The sequence below is a fragment of the Eschrichtius robustus genome, chromosome 4 (genome assembly GCF_028021215.1).
Source record: "Eschrichtius robustus isolate mEscRob2 chromosome 4, mEscRob2.pri, whole genome shotgun sequence".
Taxonomy (NCBI): domain Eukaryota; kingdom Metazoa; phylum Chordata; class Mammalia; order Artiodactyla; family Eschrichtiidae; genus Eschrichtius; species Eschrichtius robustus.
Window position 1 is genome coordinate 18641139 of NC_090827.1, and position 21060 is coordinate 18662198.

Genomic DNA, 21060 nt, shown 5'->3' on the forward strand with positions numbered 1-21060 from the left:
AATCAATGATGTTTGTTGAAAATGTACATTTTGTGTTAGCCAAAAAGTTCGTTCAGTTTTTTTTCCATAAGATGGCTCTAGTAGTTGTCTTTAACTTCATTAGAAACAATTTTGTTAGATTGTATGCGACAGCTGTCATATCAGAGTGCATTTAAAAAAAAAAACTTATCAAAATTGGTGAAATTTTGTGTAGCCATTTTAAGATTGAAGATGGAAGGAAAAAAGCAACATTTTTGGCATATTATGCTTTATTATTTCAAGAAAGGTAAAAACGCAACTGAAACGCAAAAAAAGATTTGTGCAGTGTATGGAGAAGGTGCTGTGACTGATCGAACATGTCAAAAGTGGTTTGCGAAGTTTCGTGCTGGAGATTTCTTGCTGGACGGTGCTCCACGGTCGGGTAGACCAGTTGAAGTTGATAGCGACCAAATCAAGATATTAATTGAGAACAAGCAATGTTATACCACGCGGGAGATAGCCGACATACTCAAAATATCCAAATCAAGCGTTAAAAATCATTTACGCCAGCTTGGTTATGTACATCTCTTAGATGTTTGGGTTCCACATAAGTTAAGTGACAAAAACCTTCTTGACCATATTTCCACATGCGATTCTCTACTTAAACGTAATGAAGATGTTCCGTTCTTAAAACAAATTGTGACGGGCGATGAAAAGTGGATACTGTACAATAATGTGGAGTGGAAGAGATCACGGGGGAAGTGAAATGAACCACCACCAACCACACCAAAGGCCAGTCTTCAGCCAAAGAAGGTTCTGTTGTGTATATGGTGGGATTGGAAGGGAGTCCTCTGTTACGAGCTCCTTCCGGAAAACCAAATGATTCGTTCCAACAAGTGCTGCTCCCAGTTAGACCAAATGAAAGCAGTACTCGACGAAAAGCGTCCGGAGTTAGTCAACAGAAAACGCATGACCTTCCATCAGGATAACGCAAGACCGCATGTTTCTTTGATGACCAGGCAAAAACTGTTACAGCTTGGCTGGGAAGTTCTGATTCATCCGCCGTATTCACCAGACATTGCACCTTTGGATTTCCATTTATTTCCGTCTTTACAAAATTCTCCTAATGGAAAAAATTTCAATTACCTGGAAGACTGTAAAAGGCACCTGGAACAGTTCTTTGCTCAAAAAGATAAAAAAAGTTTTGGGAAGATGGAATTATGAAGTTGCCTGAAAAATGGCAGAAGGTAGTGAGTGGATCAAAACGGTGAATACGTTGTTCAATAAAGTTCTTGGTGAACATGAAAAATGTGTCTTTTATTTTTAGCTAAAAACTGAAGAAATTTTTTGGCCAAGCCAATAGAACTATTACTAGATTCTAGGAAGGAAAAAAGGACATAAAAGAGTGGATCTGGATAGTGGATCTAGAAAGACAAATATGTATATCCATGAAATGATTAAAACACATATATAAAATAAAAATTAAAGTCTATTTTCCAGCATGATTAAATAACTAACAAATTTATCATGTACACTCACACATACATATCATGTATCATCTATGCATATAGGTTTTTGCTAATTGTCATACATTTAATGGAACAAAATAAATTTAATATTAACTACCAAGGTAGGCAGAATAATGCCCCTCCACCCCCAAGATGTCTACGTTCAAGTCCCTGGAACCTGTCAGTATGTTACCTTTGGACCTAGAGATTATATACTAAGTGACGTAAGTCAGACAGAGAAAGACAAATAACATGATATCACTTCTATGTGGAATATTAAAAAAATGATACAAGTGAACTTATTTACAACACAGAAACAGGTTCAAAGACATAGAAAATAAACTTATTGTTACCAAAGGGGAAAGGAGATGAGGGATAAATTAGGAGTTTGGGATGAACAGATATACACTACTATATGTAAAACAGATAAACAAGGACCTGCTGTATAGCACAGGGACCTATATTCAATATCTTGTAATAACTTACAATGGAAAAGAACCTGAAAAAGAATAGATATACATATAGAGAGAGAATTGAATCACTTTGCTATACACCTGAAACTAACAACATTGTAAATCAACTGTACTTCAATAAAAAGAAAAAGAAAAAAATAAAAAATATATTACCTTACATGGCAGAAGGGACTTTGCAGATGTGATGAAATTAAGGATCATGAGATGGGAAGGTGATCCTGGATTATTTTACTGGGCCCAATATAATCATGAGGGCCCTTAAAAGGGAAAGAAATGGGCAGGAGAGTGAGAGGAAGGGATGTGATTGCAGGCTGGAAGGAGCACGCAAGCTAAGGAATGTGGGCAGCCTCTAGAAGCTAGAAAAGTCAAGAAAACAGATGCTTCTCTAGAGCCTCCAAAAAGGGATAAAGCCCTTCTTTCTAACACCCTGATTTTAGCCCAGTGAACTCCAATTTGGACTTCTGACCTCCAGAACTGTAAGCTAATAAATCTATGATGTTTTAAGCCAATAATTTTGTGGTAATTTGTTACAGCAGCCATGGGAAACAAATACATTAAGCAAACTTTATTCAGTCTTTACTACTTTAGAATCTTCAGGATCATCATTATGAGAATCAATTATCAGTGAACTGTAGGTAAAGAGACATGCTGGTTAATGAGGTTTTCTGTTCAGAAGTCTGAATAAGCAGTTTTTGTTATAGGAGCTTTATAAGCACTAAGAACTTCTTAATCAGGGTTGCATGAGATTAAGTTAGAATATGTCTCCTTAAGGAAGTCTTTAGGTGAATTTTAAAGTAGATAAAAGAGGACCCCTGAAAAGGAAATGGTGGAGACTTCAAAAGGATCTGGAAAAATCCTAAGTAGGGAAAACGGGCAATTACTGGTGATTTGGGCTACACAAAAGTATATGAAGAAAAAAAAAAAGTGTACGAAGGAAGCAAGATAATCTAATCAGAACTCCTCTTTTGAATTACTTTATTTTTATCTAAAACACCACTCTTAAAATGCTTACATATGTTTCACAAGAGGAATGGATGATTATAAGCCTATTGGCATAGATCACTAGATTAGCTTCCGTTAATTCTGAAAGGAAAATCATTCATGAACCAGATAGTTAACCTTGCCAGTGTGGAGAAGTAGGTACGATAAAATACAGGTGTTTCTTTTTCATGAAGTGTTACAGTGGAGGTGAGGCTAGGGGTGAGGAAACAAGTTTACATGAGGCAATGCGATGAAATGGAAGGAGCGTGGACTTTGAAATCAAACAGACTTGGTTCAAATTCCAGCTCTACCTTTTATTGGTCATGTGACACTAGGCAAATTAATTAAAATATCTTGTTTCTCCATTTCCTTATCTGTAAAATATCTAACTCACGTGGTTAGTATTAGATGTTAGTGTTATTGATACATGAGAGTTTTTGACACATAAATAATCCCAAGAGCATCAGACTAATTTCAGTTAATTCCCAGTTTTGCCTTAGGCCAGTCCAGGGTAGGAGGAATGAAATGTTTTAAGACTTGGAGGATTTCTCTAGCAAGTTTGTGAGGATATGTACATATGGGTGGGTGGGCTGGAGCGTGGAGATAATTTTAGGTAGTAGAACTGAATGCCTCTATCAGAACCGTGCACCGTGAGGAAAATATTCCTTAAATGTGCAAGACAGTTCATGTTTTCTCCCCTTGACAGACCTATTATAATTTACAATATTTACAAAGACAAACTGTAGGACCCAGAGACACAGCGAACTATCCCAAAAGACAAAATTAACTGCCACAGAGGTGGTTAGAGGTAGAATAGGACTCAGCATTCTTGTGTCTTGAACTCCCTTTCCCTCCATGGTAATGTACTCAGCCATCAGGTCTCAATGTTCTCACGCCACCTATTCATTTTACTTTGGCACGACTTTCTCATTATTATGAAACATGAAAGAAAAAATGAGGTGACAAAACTCAGTAAGCAGTCTGTAGACTGAGATGTCACTTTCTGAGCTGGTATCTCACTAACAACCTTTTAAGGACTGAGTTAAATTTGAAGTTTAGGGCTTCCCTGGTGGCGCAGTGGTTGGGAGTCTGCCTGCCAATGAGGGGGACACGGGTTCGAGCCCTGGTCTGGAGGATCCCACATGCCGCGGAGCAAGTGGGCCCGTGAGCCACAATTGCTGAGCCTGCGCGTCTGGAGCCTGTGCTCCGCAGCAAGAGAGGCCGCGATGGTGAGAGGCCCGCGCACCGTGATGAGGAGTGGCCCCCACTTGCCACAACTGGAGAAAGCCCTCGCACAGAAACGAAGACCCAACACAGCCATAAATAAATAAATTAAAAAAAAAAAAAAAAAAGTTCACCTTTAAAAAAAAAAAAAATTTGAAGTTTACAGGAAGAAAAGGAAACAAAGTTTATCCGTACTTACCAAACCATCTAAAAACATACAAATGTAACGAACGAATCCCTGCATGTCATGATTTAGAATCCTAGATGCATAGCAAACTTCTAACCCCCCTTTTAATGCAACAGAATGGCAAAGCCAACTGAAATTAAAATAGGCCAAATATTATTTCAAGAATAACTGAGCCTATCTTAATCAAAAGTAGCTTTATTCAATACTCATAAATAGTATAGTAACACAGAGATTCTGTCTTTTAAACTTGTAAAGTTCAGAGAAGAAGGAGCACACAAAAAATATTTTAAAGACAATGAAACTCACTTCAAATAAAAATATTTTACAACATAGTATTTTTAATCTGTTGAGGTCACACAAAATATAAGGTATTTTCCCTCAACACATTTATCTACACATTATTGCAGTGAGGATTTGAGTCAGAGAGGCTTTGATTTGACTTCTGCTTCCTTTATGTATTAGTTGTAGATCCTAAGTTAAATTATTTAACCTCTCTTAACATGTTTCATCATTTGGAAAGCTGAGATAATAATACCTCACCCTTAGTGCTGCTATATATTTAAAATAAACAATCCTAAACAACATCTGATCAATCACCAAGCCAATACTACTTCCTTAGTATTTCTCAGGACTGTCCATTACTCTCTATCCCTACTGCTTCTATTTCAGTTCAGCTCACATTTGGAATATTGCAACAGTCTCCCAGCTTCTAGTCTAGACCTCATTCTTAGGCACTTTCCACTTTGCAACTACTCAAATATAAATTTAACTATGTCATTTTCAAACTTTAAACCCTCCAGTAGCTTCCTGCTGCCCTCAGGATACTGTCCAATATCTTACCTCAGCCATCAAGGCCCTACAAGATTTGATCCCTCTTACTTGTCCATTTTGTTCCATGACCTTCTCCCTTTCCCCACATCTGTGCACATCTCACTGTAGCCACCAACTGCTTGCAGGTTCCTCAAAGAAGCAAACTCTTGTCTCCAGGCCCATGTACATAAAGCCTTTTGATTGGTTGACTTCTGTTCCTCCTTCAGGTCTCTGCTGGATGGCATCTTCTCCAGGAGGCTCTCCATGACAGGGTTAAATGTCCTACCTATATTCTTCCACACTACTCTGTCCTATTACTTACAGCATGTAATCTGTTCACTTGTCTGTCTCTACCACTGTACTTCTCGAGGGCCAAAACCCTCTTATTCACCCTTGTGTACCTAACTCCTAGACAGAATGTCACATGCTCTCAGTAAGTATTGCTTTTTTAAATCTACTACTTCTTCTCCTGCCCCCTATATTGTTTTCACCACATTCCATTTCTCAGAAACTTTCAATGGTTCCCTATTTCCTACCTTATCAAGTTCAAATTCCTTTGGCTATTTTAGGCCCTCATAATCTGTCCCTCTTACTACATTTTTCAGTCTTATTTCCCAATATGCCTCAACATGTACCTTTCTATGGTCTTATGAATATGACATCTCTGTGCCTTAGCTCATACTCTTTCTCTCTCGGAATAGATTCCTTTCTTCTCATAATATCTTCAAAAAAATTCTATCCATCCACATCTTATGAAGCCATCTTTGACTTCTTTGACTAGTGTTCTTTATATGTTAGTACTCACAGATTTAGGCGATTTTCTAATAGGAAGAAACTTTAGAAATAGACTGTTCCTACTCTCGTTTTGCATGATGCGTACCTACACCTATCTCTTAGAGCACCAGCACAGTGCTGAGCTCAGAAGAGATGCTCAGCAACTACCTGACAGATTGCAAAGTGCTTCGTCCCATCTGAAAAACGTATATAGGACTTCCCTGGTGGTCCAGTGGTTAAGACTCCGTGCTTCCAATGCAGGGGGCACAGGATCCATCCCTGGTCGGGGAACTGAGATCCCACATGCCGTGTGTTGTGGACAAAACAAAACAAATAAAAAATGTATATAATCTAGGCCTATAATTGTTTGCAATATGTAGACATTGGTAATTTGAGGTGACAAACTATGAAAAAAGAAAATTTAGATTTTATAAGATGTAGAAAATGGTTAATATAGGAAGTAAACGAGAGGAGGGGGTGGGATAGGATTACAGTGAGCTAGGGGTTAAGACATTTCAGTTGTTCAACCTGGACTAGCCTAACCCCACTGAGGCCTTTCAAAACTATAGAGTTTAGGCAGAAGACTGTTCACTGACAAACCATTTTTTATCACTGCAAAGTCCAGTTAACTACTCCAGTGAGATTCCCTTAAATGCTATTCAGAACATCATGGGGAAGAAGTGGCAATCAGTTCCCTATTTATCTTTTAAAGAAACATTCTTTCTCTTCTCTTTCTACTTCCTCTTGCTCTGCCCCTCCCAGTGCATTTCCTGTACAGAATTTAAAGCACCTTCTAACCTTTTGAAGTTTACATGCATAAATGAGGTAAGTTTTGCTATAAACCTTGTCAAAATGGAGTGCTTATGACCCTTTCTAATAAACATTTTCCTTGATACTTCTCTTCACCTGCCCCTACCCCGATAATTTGTTACACAAATAAATCTGTGATACTTCATGAATATATAGGTATTTCTGGATAGAATTTCCTCCTTCACTTTGTAGCAGGCCTAATCAAATCCTGAGCATTGCTTAACCTGGAGCATGAGAACTAGTAGATTTATTCTGGAAAACTCTTTTGACATCAGGAGTATATTTTCTAGCTATTTATGTGATCGATGACTGGAAGTTTCATCAAAGGAATTTTTCTAATATATAAGTTTTTTGAGAGCAGGGACCATAGTTTATTCTTTATCCCTAATGCCTACTATAGTGCCTGATACACAGTAGGCACTCAATAAATCTCTATTAACCGAATGAGTGAATAAGTTAGTACAAAAACTAGTCCCTACCCTTTAGAAGATTCATAGTTTAAGACAGAAACAACACAGATAGCAGCTGTCATCATCATCAATATTTATTGCATAACTGATTTTACTTGGTAAGGTGCTAGAGTTTATAAAAAGAATATTGACACCATTCTTGCTTTTTAAAGACAAAAACTCTGAAAGAAAGAATGAAAAGACTTTCATTCATACAACAGATTTTTACTGAGCATTTGCTCTGTGAGCATTTGTTCTGGCACTGAGGACATAATGGCAAATAAGGCAGACAAAAATTCCTGCCCTTGGAGAGCTTAAATTTAAATGGGGTGATAGCTAATAAGCGAAATATATATTATTTTAGTGATAAGTGGTTAGGAAAAAATAAAGTATGGAAGTGGGGCTAGTGTTGAAATTTTAGATAAAATGGCTAGGGAAGGCCTCACATAGATAAGATTTGAATAAAAAGATATTCCTATGACATTCCTATGACAAGAGAAGACAAGGAAGGGGAGGGGAACTGGTGTGAAAGGGGTAGGCATTATACCGGCCCACATCTGCATGTTGCAGTCAGTATTGGGTCTCAGGATGGTCACACAGCAGTGCATTGGGATTCGCTATGCAGTTTGCCTGGACAGCCCTGTGGTTTTAACTGGTAGGGGTGCTGAGGGGATGGCTTGTGGGTTTGAGCAGAACAAAGAAGGCACCTAAACTAGTGTCAGGTGGGAGGTCACAGAACCTCTTCAGCTGCTTTTGCTAGTTTCAATTTATGCATCCAAACAAAAGATAAAAGATGCTCTTAGAAATTATTGTAATATATAACTACAAAAGGAAGGTAGCAGGAAAGACGAAGCAAGTGAACTTGAGAATCTGGAAGAGATTAATGTAAGGTTAAAGAAAGAGAGAGGGACAAAAAATGAGCAGCAATACAAAGGCCCAAGTCTGGTCTAGTCTTCTGGAGAGCTCCAAAATGAAAGTGGAACATGGTAGGGGTGTGTGTGGGGGTGTGTGTATGTGTGTAGCTTGCATCGGTATGTGTTATGGATTGACTCACGTTCCCTATAAAATTTATATGTTGAAGTCCTAACCTCCAATACCTCAGAATGTGACTTTATTTGGAAATAGGGTCACTGAGGATATAATTAAAGATGAGGTCATACTAGAGTAGTTGGGCCCCTAATCGAAAATGACTGGTGTGCTCATAAAAAAGAAAAATTTCAACAGACATGCCATGTGAAGTCTGCTGTTATGCTACCATAGGCCAAGGACCTACCAGAATCTAGGGGAGGCCGGGAGGAAATCTTTCCTTAGTGCCTTCGGGGTGAGCATGGGCCTGCCCACACTTCGATTTCAGACTTCTGGCCTCTAGAACTGTAAGAAAATACATTTCTGCTGTCCTAAGCCACCCAGTTTGTGGTACTTAGCAGCCCTAGGAAACTAATTCTGTTCTGTAAGACTATTTTGAGGCAAAAAGCAAGAGCATTCTTATATCACAGAAAGGAAAGCAGCGTAGTAGGAGTGAAGAGCCTGATTGTCTTGGGCATCACAGAAGTCTAATAGTTTTCACTTCTGTAGTTCTATTGTATTTTCTTGTTTTATCAAAACTTTTTATTATCATGTTTCCTTTTTGTTTTAGAAAATCGGCTGTCTGCTCAACGAATTACAAGGCCTATTCTGACTTGTGTGCTTGTGATATGACTGTTTAGAGGGGCCACGGATGAAGGGCGGGGGGCACCTTTTTCTCAACACTTGAGTCGAAAGAGCAAAAGTTGAAAAGGGAGAGGAATTTCCGTTGAACTATTCAGCATCTCCCTCTCACAGGTTGTGCTGCTGACGGCGCCCTTTCCCTTGCAGGACTGCAGTTGCTGCTGCCTCGGGAGAGCGACCTGATCCCTCACCCCAGCCACCAGAGAGCGTTCAGGCCACGACCAGGCTGCGGAGAAATGGCAGGTTTCCCCCAGCCTCCTCCACCAGGGTAGAGGACCCACGACCAGCCTTCGCCCCGCGCGCATGCCCAGTTGGGAGGGCGCCCTCAAAAGGGAGCGCGCGGCTCAGGTTTTCCCCGCAGTTAGGGGGGTGTCGGGAGCGGGCGGCGGCCCCGCGGACCGAGGAAACTCCGGCCGGCGGACCCTGCGGGGCCGCAGCCGACTCAGCGGACTTTTATTTTCCCGCCGTGGCAACCTTGTTCCGGCCGCGTTCCACGGGAACCGGGCACAGCTGGGCACATCCCGGGAGGGTGGAGCCCGACGGCCAGGGCACCCTCGTTACGTGGCTTTCCAGGTGTCCTCCGGGGAAAGGAAGGCCGCACTCCTCTAGGAAGGAGGACGACACACTCTCCGAGGACATCCCGGGGCGATCACTCCTCTCGCTGCCCGGACTTCTCTCTTTAAACTGGTCTTAACTGTCCCGCTAATACTGAGCGCCTTCTCAGCGGCCGCCCAACGAGCCCACAGGCTGCTCTGAAAACGGGAGTCCCCAGGTATCTTATCTCCAGAGGCGCTGGCCTCATCGCCAGTAGGTCTATTCCAGGTTCGTTTCAGGACGTCCGCTTTGCTTTCCGACCACCCTCCCAGGTCTGAGGAGGCCCAGCGTTTCCTCCTTCGGGAAATTCCCGCCTGTGCACCCGGGCTGCCCCGTAATAAACACCGGCCCGTTTTCTGGGTGTGGGTTGGTGGGGTCGGGGTAGCGAGCCGGAGGGTAATAGTTCGGGCTCAGCGTCCCCGCGCCCTGCCTTCTTGAGGCTCACCCTCCGCCCCTCAAGCTGCCGCCATCAAGCTCCTCCGCGGCGGCGGCAGCCGACCCGCAAATACACACCCACCAGCACTTTCAGATTCTCTTGCCCCGGGGGGGAAAAAAAAAAAAAAGGGAAGTACTGAGCATGCTCGGTGGGGAGGGCGGGGCGCTCCCAGACCGCGCGTCGAGGCGGACGCCGCTCCAGCAGGCTCGGCGCCTCCGCCTCCCGCCCGCGGAGCCGCGCCCGCCGCAGGCTGCGCCCGCCCGCCCCGCCCTACCCCGCCCCGCCCCTCGCCGTTCGTCCCCGCCGCGGCCGCGCCGCCTGCAGCAGCTGCAGCGGCAGCAGTAGCTGCTCCTCCCCGGCGGCCACCCCCCGCGGGTCCCTCCCTGGCTGCAGGAGAGGCGGAGGTAGAGGGAGGACACAGCGCCGCGCCGCCCGCACCGGAGACCTTCGCCTCGCCCTGCCGGCTCCTCACCCTCTGGGAGGACCATGGGTAAGTCATCCTTCCTCCCCCGTCATCGCCTGACATATTTCTCTTTCTCGGCGTGTTGCAGGGTGGGAAGCATTTCTCGCGCAAAGTTGCCGGATTTCTCGAATCCACTGGTGTGAGGCAGTGGCTCTTCCTCCGGGGAGAGTCGGCGCACGCGGAACGCACGCCGAGTCCGCGGGCTGGGAAGGTCCCGAGTGTGGGGTGGGGTCGGGCCGCGGGGCCGGACCGCCCGCCCGGCTCTCGGGCACCTCGCTGCCTCGCCTCCCCTCCTCCATTCTTCCTGCCCGAGCCGGTGCTCGGGCACCACAGAGCCTGCCTCGCGGGCTCGCATCCGCTGCCCCATCCCGGTTTCTTCGGAGGCCGCCCGCTTCCTTTCTCCCGCGGCTGCTGGGCTGGAGGGTCGGGGCGGACCGCGGGAAAGACCACTTAACGTAACTTCTCTGCCAGGGCGACCTTTCCCCATCTTGGGGACTGCCCATCCCAAGGCGAGGAGGTGTGAGCAAGTAGTTTGTGCGGGAGATTTTACAACCTGCACGGAAATTATTTTCGGTGGGGGGAGAGCAGACAGTCTCATAGGTTGAAGGGATGACTTGTCAGAGGCCACGAGGAACGTTGAGGAAGGATGGATAGAGCCCGCTATCTGTTGAATTAGTGTTGGGTGACTACAGTGTGCAATATTCCTGTGCTCAACCCATTTTCTTGGTTCCTTCGCCTGCCTACTGTAGCAGGGAAACTGCAAGCTGCCTGTAACATGTTACCGAACTTAATGTTATTCTTTCCCAGCTTCCCTTGTCGAAATCTCCATAATCCGATTTTAGTTCTTTCGCTTTAATATCAAGAGTTTTGGATGAGATATTTAAAAGCAAATATGTTTTATAAAACTGCATGTAATTTAAACCTAAAAATTTTTTTTCATAATATGTTGCTTAATTGTTAAGTTCAGTAATTGCAGAAACGTCTCATGGATGCTGTAATGTAATTAAAAGACGAAAGTTTTTAAAAAATAGTAGCAATTTGGAATGCCATACTTCTGCACGTTCCCCAGTTTGCTTCCATTCCTGTCTATCATAGTTTCCTCTTTTTAAAATTTGCTACATTGGCATCTGTCAACTCGGACTTTTCCCACCCCTTCCCTGCAAGTTATTTTAAGCTTGAGATGAGTGTGGTCCTTTCATCTGTCAATACATTGCCCAACACGTACAGAGTTAGGTCATGGCAACTCTGAATCTTCAAAGAAGTATCTGGTGTCGATGGAGCCTACTCGAAAAGCAAATGCTCCAAGCTCTGATTCAGACCTTTGGCCGTATATGAGGAAGAGATCATTGTTACAAGAGGAGGTGGTATGAATGAAAAATGAATCTAGGTCCCAGAATTTTATTTTCAGTTGTTCAGTTTTTTCCTTTTTAATGTACTATTGGTATGCTGACAGATTTCTGTCAAAATTGGGCGGCCCATTTATATGTATCTAGTCTTTCTCTGGGAGTAGAATTTTAAATAAATATTAGTTCGGATTATTGGACACATTGTGTCTTTCCCTTGAACATAACAAAAATTTTCTTCTTAATTATAGGCACAAGTTTGGCCTATAAGATATATTTCCCCATGTTTCAAGGTGAGCTAAAAAAAAGTCTGTTTAACTAAAATTTTAACTTACATGTTAAATCAGTACCTTTTCAGTAGAAAAAATTCCATTCTGTTGCAATACCAGTGAAAAAATACTTAAATAATTTACTTAAAAATAATTAATCTTGAAAATCTTGAATTCTTTACTTGATTTCAAAGAAAGTCCAAATAGAAATGCATCTCTCATTTGAAGCTTGTCAGGTATACTTTGATGAAGCACTCTCTCTCCTTTTACCATGCTGTTTGTACCTTGCTGGAGGCTTTCTAGCCCTTACGTAATCTGCTTTATAATGGAGTTGTTAAGGTGTGTGTGTTGTGCATTTAATCGTGTGTTCCAGAAGGTGAAATTTGTGTCTTATGAATTTTTGGGTCCTCTACAGTGCTTACCACATAGTATGTATTCAGTAAATCTTTGGTGAATTAATTGTTGAACTGGAAACCTGTCTTATTATTTTCAACTTGTGAACCTGAAAGTATGGGCTCTGAACAAACATTCGGGTTGGTAGGTATTATGGAGGTGATGGAGATGTGAAGGGAGTGGGAACAGAGAAGTATAATTACACTATGACTGCTCTTCTCTCTCTCAAAAAAAATAAGTTGGGTTGTCTGAGGGGTACGGGTTCTGGAGCAGCCACCAGGCAAGCTATTTCCTTCTACACTGCTGTTTTCAGTGGTTTAGTTTGTGATCAGTAGGCACATGCAATAATGTAAAATTGAAACCTTGGGAAGCAATGCTATATTCGAAGCCAAGGAAGTTATTATAACAATTCATATATACGTAAGGGGTATACTGATTAATGGTAGGCGGAGAAATCACTTTTTAATGTCTTTTCAAGAAATAAATAAGGTGATTTTTTAAAAGGATATTCTCGTGGCAGTGATTTTTCTCCATAAGAGAGTGAAGGAAACTTCCTGTGTAGTCTTATGGACCATGGCTATTATTTTATGTATATATTTTATTATAAATTCAGCGTAATTTGTTGAATATCAACCACGTGTAATGTACTGTGGGAGGATAAAAATTAATAAAACATTTTTCAAGTTTCTTATAATCTTAACAGGAATAATGTTCTACATACACAGGTAACGAAATAAAGTATGAGTGATACAAAAGACCTTAACGTATTTTATAGTTTCAGAGGATGGAGAGGAGTTTTCAGAAAAATGATGTTATTTGATCTAATGGTTGGTTAAGCTTCTGAAAGGTAGAAATGAACGGAGACTTAATCAGGATGGGAGTAGAGGGAGAGGAATGACATAAAGGAAGATACAGAGATAGGAACATTCAAACAGTTTCAGGATATGATTAAATAACCATGTTTGGCTGGAGCAAAAGGTAAGGAAATACTGGGTGACAGAGATGAAAAAGTTGTAATAGGTAAAGAACAGATAATGGAGGACCTTGAATGCCAAGCCGAAGAAGTTTTTAGACTTGACTTGTCTATTGAGGGACTGTTAAACATTTTTATATAGGTAAGTGATGGAGCACATCTGTGGTTTAGGAAAATTAATCTGTCAGTTGAGTGCAGGATGGATTGGATGAGAAACTGGACAATAATTCAGAAGGTGGTGGTTGCAGTTTGGGTGAAAATATATACTGTCCTGAACCAGCCTGTGGCAATGGGAATAGAAAATTGCAATAAAGAATATGGAATTAAGAAAGGAGTCATACATTGTTGCCTGGGCAATAATGAGAATGTGGGATCTTTTAAATATCTATTTAATCCACTGGAAGAGGAAACGTGAATGAATAGTCAGTTTTGGACCTGATGTGTTGGACTGTTTAGTTTGCCTTTGAGCTTCTCTGCTTCTTGATGACAGGGACTCTCATATTAGGTTTTGAATACATTTCCTAACAGTAGTGTCTTGCATGTAGGAGCTATGCAGTAAACATCAGTTGACCAACCAAAACTCGGTAAAAAATATTTAACGGTTATTTTAACTCTCAAGAGAGGATTTGAGCTAGAGATCTGGATGTTATCCACAATTTTCCTGAGATAATATTTAAAGTTAGGTAGGAGGATGAGAGTCAACAAAGAAAAAGAAGAAAATTTGTCCAAGGTAAGAATCTTGAAGAATGCCCCATTGTTAAGGAAAAAGAATGAAACGATTTGACACCAAAAAAGACAGTAGTAGGTAGGAGTGAAAGACTAGAATAGGCATATGGTTGATTTCAAGAGTGAATGGTCAATAATGGCTGTTGCTTCAGAACGGTAAGAGTAATGGGACTGAGAAAAGGCTCCAAGCTGATGTAGTTTGGTTAGGATATTACCTAGGGTATTTTCTAAAAAGCAGCTTTAGGAGGTATGATAGCTATGGAGGTCAGTTGTAAAGGCTAAGTGGCTAATGAGTAAGTGGAGACAGAGTTCACTATGTATAGCAGTACAATATTCCTTGCCCCGTTTAAAGATCTGTACGTAAGCATAGTTTTCTTTAAACATTTTTTAAATGTCTCACTTTATGTGGAATGACACGTGCTATTTTTTTGCCTAACAATTTGTAATCTCACCATAGCGCCTCACATTTCTTTGACATTCCATTTTTTATGTCTTTGTGACTCAGTATAGTATACTTTCTGTTTTTGCAGTATCTGTCATGTAGAGTGAGTTTAGAAATGGTTTTATAATTTTCCATGACAGTTTGCATAAAGGATACTCTACTAATGAATGGTTTTATCACTTTTTATTTATTATTCATCTTTATGAATTTGGGATTTCTCTAGTTATATGTTCACCTCTAATTACACTCTTAATTCATGGAGTTTTCTTTTTCTCTGTAAGTATGTATAAGCCTTACGCATAAGTCTTTTTTTTGTTTTTTTGTTTTTTTGTTTTGGCTTGCGTTTCTAAGTCCTGGAATAGTTTCGTAGATAAATAGTTAAAATTGGTACTTTTACTTATTCTTTAAAAGTCAAGGTAGAGCAATAAAATATTTTTGTAAGCTGGTAGTCACTAAAATTTATTATTTTAAAAGAGCATAGATTATATATTGACTAGTTCAATAATTTTTCTTATTGGCTTTATATCTATTTTGTATATGCCCACTTTTTTTTTTTCATACGGGAGAGAGCTAGATTCACTATCCTCGGCAGAGTCATATTTTCTGAAGTCTCTAGTACTACTATTTGGAAAGTTATAATAGCCTTAATTCATTTTGAGAACCATAGAGTTTTAATTTTCACAGTGGAATGTTGGAGCTTCTAGGTGCCTTTAGGGAAATAGTGTGATTGCTCTCTCCAGAGATTCCAGATCAGCTGAACTGAACTTGGTGATTCTGGAGTTATCAGAGGCACCAGCAACAGCCATAAAGAATTATGTAAATTTTTAATATCCCCTCATGAACATCAGGAGGGATGGAGAAGGAAGATCATCTCCTTTGGGAAGTCCATGTTAATTTTAGATAATGAGATGTTCAGATAACTGATAAGGAAAAAATTTAATTTAAAATGCTTTCCTAGACATATAACTTGACAAACAGCTCTTTCTTATGGAGAGAAGAGCCAAAAAAAATTAAGGTATCAGAATAGGTTATAAAGTCTATTTTGGTTCTAAAATTCTGTAATTCTTTGAAACTAAACTTTGAAATATACTCAATATCATTGATGTCTTAAGTGTGTTATAATCATCCCTATATAACTTGTTTTTCTTTATTGTTCGAAGGGCAATGTCTCCTTGAGGTAGAAACTTCTGAGTATGAACCAATTTGTTAGACTTGTCTAAATAGATGGCCTAAAATACCATTACCCATGCTGGCTAAGATATGGATGCTGAATTCAAATTGCAGAGTAATGTAATTCTCTCAGTACATCTATTTATACAACTTTTGTTGGTAGAAGCATTCCAGGAGTTAAAACTAAGAATTAGGATAGTGATAAATGGGAGTAGTTAAATTGAGCTGCTAGCCATAATTGGCTATACTTATAAACTCTAAAGTCCTTCTGACTTTTTGTTCACAAAATTAACTTTTTCCGTATGGTTTCTATATCTGACCCCTTCTCTAAAGGCTGTTCTGCTCAATTTTGTCCATGTTTATGGCTTCAACTACTGTCTATATGCTACTGATGCCTAAAAATATATATCTGAGCTCTATCTTTTTATCTAGTAGATGGTTAGACATCCCTACGTGCATAGTCAGTTCAAACTCATTGAGTTCAAAACTGAATTCATTGTGTAATTTTTAATAATGAGAACCAGAGGTATGTTGATTAATGTTTTGCCAGAAGCCTTTCTCCAAAAAAGCTCTGATTTGTGGTGGTTGATTTCCTGTGAATGCATAGTCGGGAAGAAATGAGATGCAGCACACCATTATATAATATATCCACCATACAGACATAATAGCCTCATGAGCACAGATAATAATAAAATGTAGTAAAGTAATTAAGTAGTGATGCGTTTTGACTATTAATAACTTTGTTTTAATATAACTTATTTAATTTTAAGTTTATAAAATTTAATTTTTGATAATGGCTATTTTAATAACTGCTTCACAAAATTCCTAAAAATTTAATTATCTCATGGGCTGGTGCAAGGAGGCCCCACTACACCTTCGAAGTCGTAATTATCATTTATTACCATTTATTAAGAATTATTGATGTCAGTAATCATGTTAAACTTTACATTTTTTAATATTTTTTTAAATAGTTTTAATCTCTTCAACAGTTCTGTGAAGTGCGGGACACTATCCCCATTTTATTTACTCAAAGAAATAATTTATCCAAGGGGACAGAGCTAAATCTCTAAAATCCTGTTTGAGAGCATTGATTCTCACACTTTAGCTTGCATAAGAATCACCTATAAGCTTGTTAAAAAAAAAAAATTACTGGGCTCACCTTCAGAAATTCTGATTCAGTAGGTGTGAGATGGGCCAAGAATTTGCCTTGTCAAGACATTTCCCAGACGATGCTGCACTTTGAATAGCATCACCATAAAGCAGAGGTCTGCAAACTTTTTACATAAAGGGCCAGATGGTAAGTATTTTAGGCTTTGTAGGCCAAGAGGCAAAATCAAGGATATTACATAGATAAGAGTGAACCTATATATGAGAAAAAGCAAATATCCACAAAATTTTTATTGACTAAATTCAAAATATAACATGAATTGAACATGATTTATTGTAAAATACAGGTCTCCGAATGAAAGGATTGTAATTCCTTTTTTGAGATAGCAGTTTCATTTAATTGGGATTTCCAGTTACCCTATCATCAGAATTGATTGCAGTTGTTCATTTGTTAATGCAGATCTGTAAAGGCATTTAATTGATTTTGTCTTTGAAACATGTTTTCACACAGACAGGTACTACCAAATGCTGCTGTCAATCATGGGCATATGATCTTAATAATCCCATTAATTGTATGGAAGGTATTTATAGAATTCTTTTAGATTTTCTTGATAGTTTCCATTTAGTATGCTGTTTACATTGCAGATTAACCAATTGAAAGTCCTCAATTGCATAGTTAAATGGATTTTGATATATGGAAGTTTCTTTTGCACTTGCAGTGAGGTCTGAAAAACACTGCTGGAACTGTAGTTTGAGCTTGCATAATATATTTGTTGCACATTTGTATATGCACAGAGATCTTATTGTTTTTAGCTTTTGACAGCACAAGAAGTGTATAAAGCAGATTGATGGTTACTTGTGATTTGAAAATGTTGTCAAAATGACTTAACACAGTATGTTTCACGTATAAGCACTGTTTTGCCTTGACTTTCAGGTCAGATTCAAGGAGACATTATCAAATCTGCAGCAAAATATAATTTCCAAAGGTATTCATTGTTTGATAATAATGGTTGAAGGCACTTCTTTTTGTTCAGAAATTTCAGTCTCACCATTGAGCTAAAAAAAAAAAAAAAATCACTGTAAAACCGTACAACTGCTAAGCCCTTAAGCTGTTGTGTGGTAAGGCAAGTTAGGATATGCAGCTTCTATTTCTTATCAAAGTACAAACAACCGACAGTGGTTAAATCTGTGAGTGTGAATGAAGTTGATACTATTGGTTCAATCATACATGTTAGTTTAAAATATTTTTCCCATAAAATACCTGCTGATTAATAACATAATGAAGAAACATAGACTTTAAACACCTTATTTTCACAGACTTTGTAAATTTATTCAACTAAGCCTTTTTCTGTTCCTCACATGTTTTTACCACCATCAGATGTAACACATCTTAATAGATTCCACTTCAGGTTGTACTGAATTAATGTTTTCTCAACTTTAAAAATATTTTTGCCTCTTCTATGCAGTCTTTATAGAGGCTCTTCTTCAGTCACTTCACGTTCAGCCTTGACTTCTCGAAAATAAGAACACTATGCAGTATCGCAAATATCTATCTGTTAATTTATCAAGAACCAAGGAAAACCTTTTTAAAATTATTTGCCTTGTCTTTTAATTGAATATTGATATAGCTCCCAGTGCCCTTACCTCTTCAGGTAGCTATTCTCACTGAAAGGCTTTTCTTAAACAAGTTTTTTCCTCCTCTGGAAACTGCTATAGTCAAAATACAGTTTAATTAACTCACCATGAGTAAACAGCTTTCCTTGCTTGACTAATAAGTGAGGCCCTCAGAAACTTAGTTTGTTTGCAACTTCATTTTCACTTTTTCTTTTTGTGAAGAAATTCTGCTGTGATGAGGTACTTTGTTTCATTTATTTTTTAAAATTTTTATTGGAGTATAGTTGCTTTACAATGTTGTGTTAGTGTATACTGTACAGCAAAGTGAATCAGCTGTATGTATACATATATCCCCTCTTTTTTTGGATTTCCTTCCCATTTAGGTCACCACAGAGCTTTGAGTAGAGTTCCCTGTGCTATACAGTAGGTTCTTATTATCTATTTTATACATAGTATCAGTAGTGTATATATGTCAATCCCAACCTCCCAGAGGTACTTTGTTTTGTATTTTCTAATTCCTCTGACGATTACTTTCCTATGAATTGTGAATATGATGAATACTTAGTCTGGTAATATAGATATATGTTGAATTTTTCTAGCGTAGCTATGGTGTCATTGTGTGATACAGTGGTTTGCCATTTCATTCAGTAACAAAATAATCCATATGCCACTTTAAACATTAAAAGCATGATATTTGAAGTATACTTTTCTCTTTTCGTTTTGATGTGATGGTCAAAGTGAAATGTTGTGGTATGGCAATACACATGGTACTCGAAACAGTGAACAATCATAACTGTGTCACTGCAATTTGTAGTACATCAAGCAACAGTGTAAAGTGATGAGAGTACCACATATGGTTGCTGTCTCAACGACTCACCTCTGTCATAGTGAAGTGAACACAGGTGTAGACAATAAATAAAGGAATGAATTATGTCCCAATAAAACTCTATTTGTGGACACTGAAATTTGAATTTCATATGATTTACACATTATGACATATATTCTTCTTTTGACTTTTTTCAACCATTTACAAATGTGAAGCCATTTGACTCGTGGGTTGTATAAAAACAGGCGGTGGGCTGTAGTTGGCCAACTCCTGCTGTAGAGTAATGCTATACTACCTCACCTTTTCCCAAGACTTTTTCTTCCTTATGCATTCCGTAACTCCCTGGGTGATATCACCATTTATCCAGTCAACCATTCCTAAAATCTAGAATCATTCTACTTCCAACACCCTTTGGGTTCCCTAAATTCTAATAGTTCTACCTGCTTGAATCAATCCTCTCCTCCTTTCTCCACTGTAAACATGTCAGTTCACCTCTTGAAACCACTTTACTAGTCTAACAGATGTTCTTTCAGCATTCCCCCTCTTAAGTTCTTGCATGCTTCTAGAGTACTCTTTCTAAAATGTGAATCTAATCATTTCACTCCTTAGATATTTTTTTCAATAGGTTTCCAACATGTATTACAGGGTTTCCAAACTCAAATGAAACTATATGATTAAAGAGGGTTAAATGGTGATCTTTTCACACGTATGCACTCTTTTTCTTTTGCATATTAAATCTAAAGGAATATTTTATTTCCATAAAAATGTATGCTTTCTTTCGTTTTTCTTGACAAAATGTCTTTCTTTTTGTCTTTCATTTTCTCACCTTTGATAAAAGACAAAGTTTAGAAAAATGTTTCTCTACCATAATAAAAAAACAGCAATGAAAGCATGATGAATTGTAACTAATGCTGGGTCTCACTGAAGGGCTACAACGGGAAATGGTGGGACTATGGCCAACTAAGAGAGTATGTGCCCAGCCTAAAAGAGGAATGCCCTACTCAGCTCCAGCCGGTTTTGCCATGTACAGATGAGGGCCCAAGGAAGCCAGATTTTCGGACTTTTCAAAAGAAACCAGAGATTACATTTTTATCTGAATACTTCAGATTGTTGGTTTTCGGAATTGTAAGACCCAGGGCCTCAAACAATGACATCTATCTGGCTCTGTCTCTTTCTGTCCAGATTATGGAGCTGAGGCTCAGTGAGATTAAGAGACATGCCCAATTTCACACATTTAGTTAGGGTCAGTGTCAGATCTAGAATCTTTATTTCCTAACTCCTTAACTAGTGTTCTGTTCATTATACTAGGCCAGCTCCAATCTGTTAATGAAAAAAAAGTGCACACACACACATAGGTGCGCACACACACACACACACATACAAACAAGCTAATAACAAGGATTCATTCAGGTAAATAGGAGAGCGGGAAACTCTACCCATTTCTATTGCTAGAGTCCAGGCCCTTACCTCAGCTACTACTGAGACCATTTCTTAGTTGGCCTCTCGATACTAGACTGTGCTCTCCAGTCTTTTCTATGTTCTATGACCATCTTTTTTTAAGACACCACATTGATCATGTCACTTCCCTACTCAAGATCTAATATTGCTTCAACTGTCGATCACATCAAGTCTAAACTCTGCTTAGCTTTCAAGGTCCATAGAAGTCTGCTACCTCTCTTGTATTTCTCACTGCTCTCTGAAATACACCTTCTTTTATCCTAAATATTCTTCGTCAGTGATACCACCAAGACACCACTGTTCATGTTACCCCTTCTCCTAGAATAACTTTTCATATTCATTCTCCTTAGTCTAGCTCATGAAAA

At 39.3% G+C, this 21060-nt stretch overlaps 1 protein-coding gene across 4 annotated transcripts in view; it reads left to right on the forward strand.

Annotated features, from left to right (window-relative positions):
- Positions 1–10197: 10197 nt before the first annotated feature.
- Positions 10198–21060, forward strand: part of RAP1GDS1 (Rap1 GTPase-GDP dissociation stimulator 1) — a 155688-nt gene continuing 144825 nt past the window's right edge. For 3 of the 4 annotated variants that reach the window (XM_068542467.1, XM_068542469.1, XM_068542470.1), the window contains exon 1: positions 10217–10401. In XM_068542467.1, coding sequence (XP_068398568.1) covers positions 10398–10401 — 4 coding nt within the window. In that variant the 5' untranslated portion in view covers positions 10217–10397. Of the gene's footprint in view, positions 10402–21060 lie in introns of all 4 variants that reach the window. The other variant, XM_068542468.1, reaches the window with a different exon arrangement.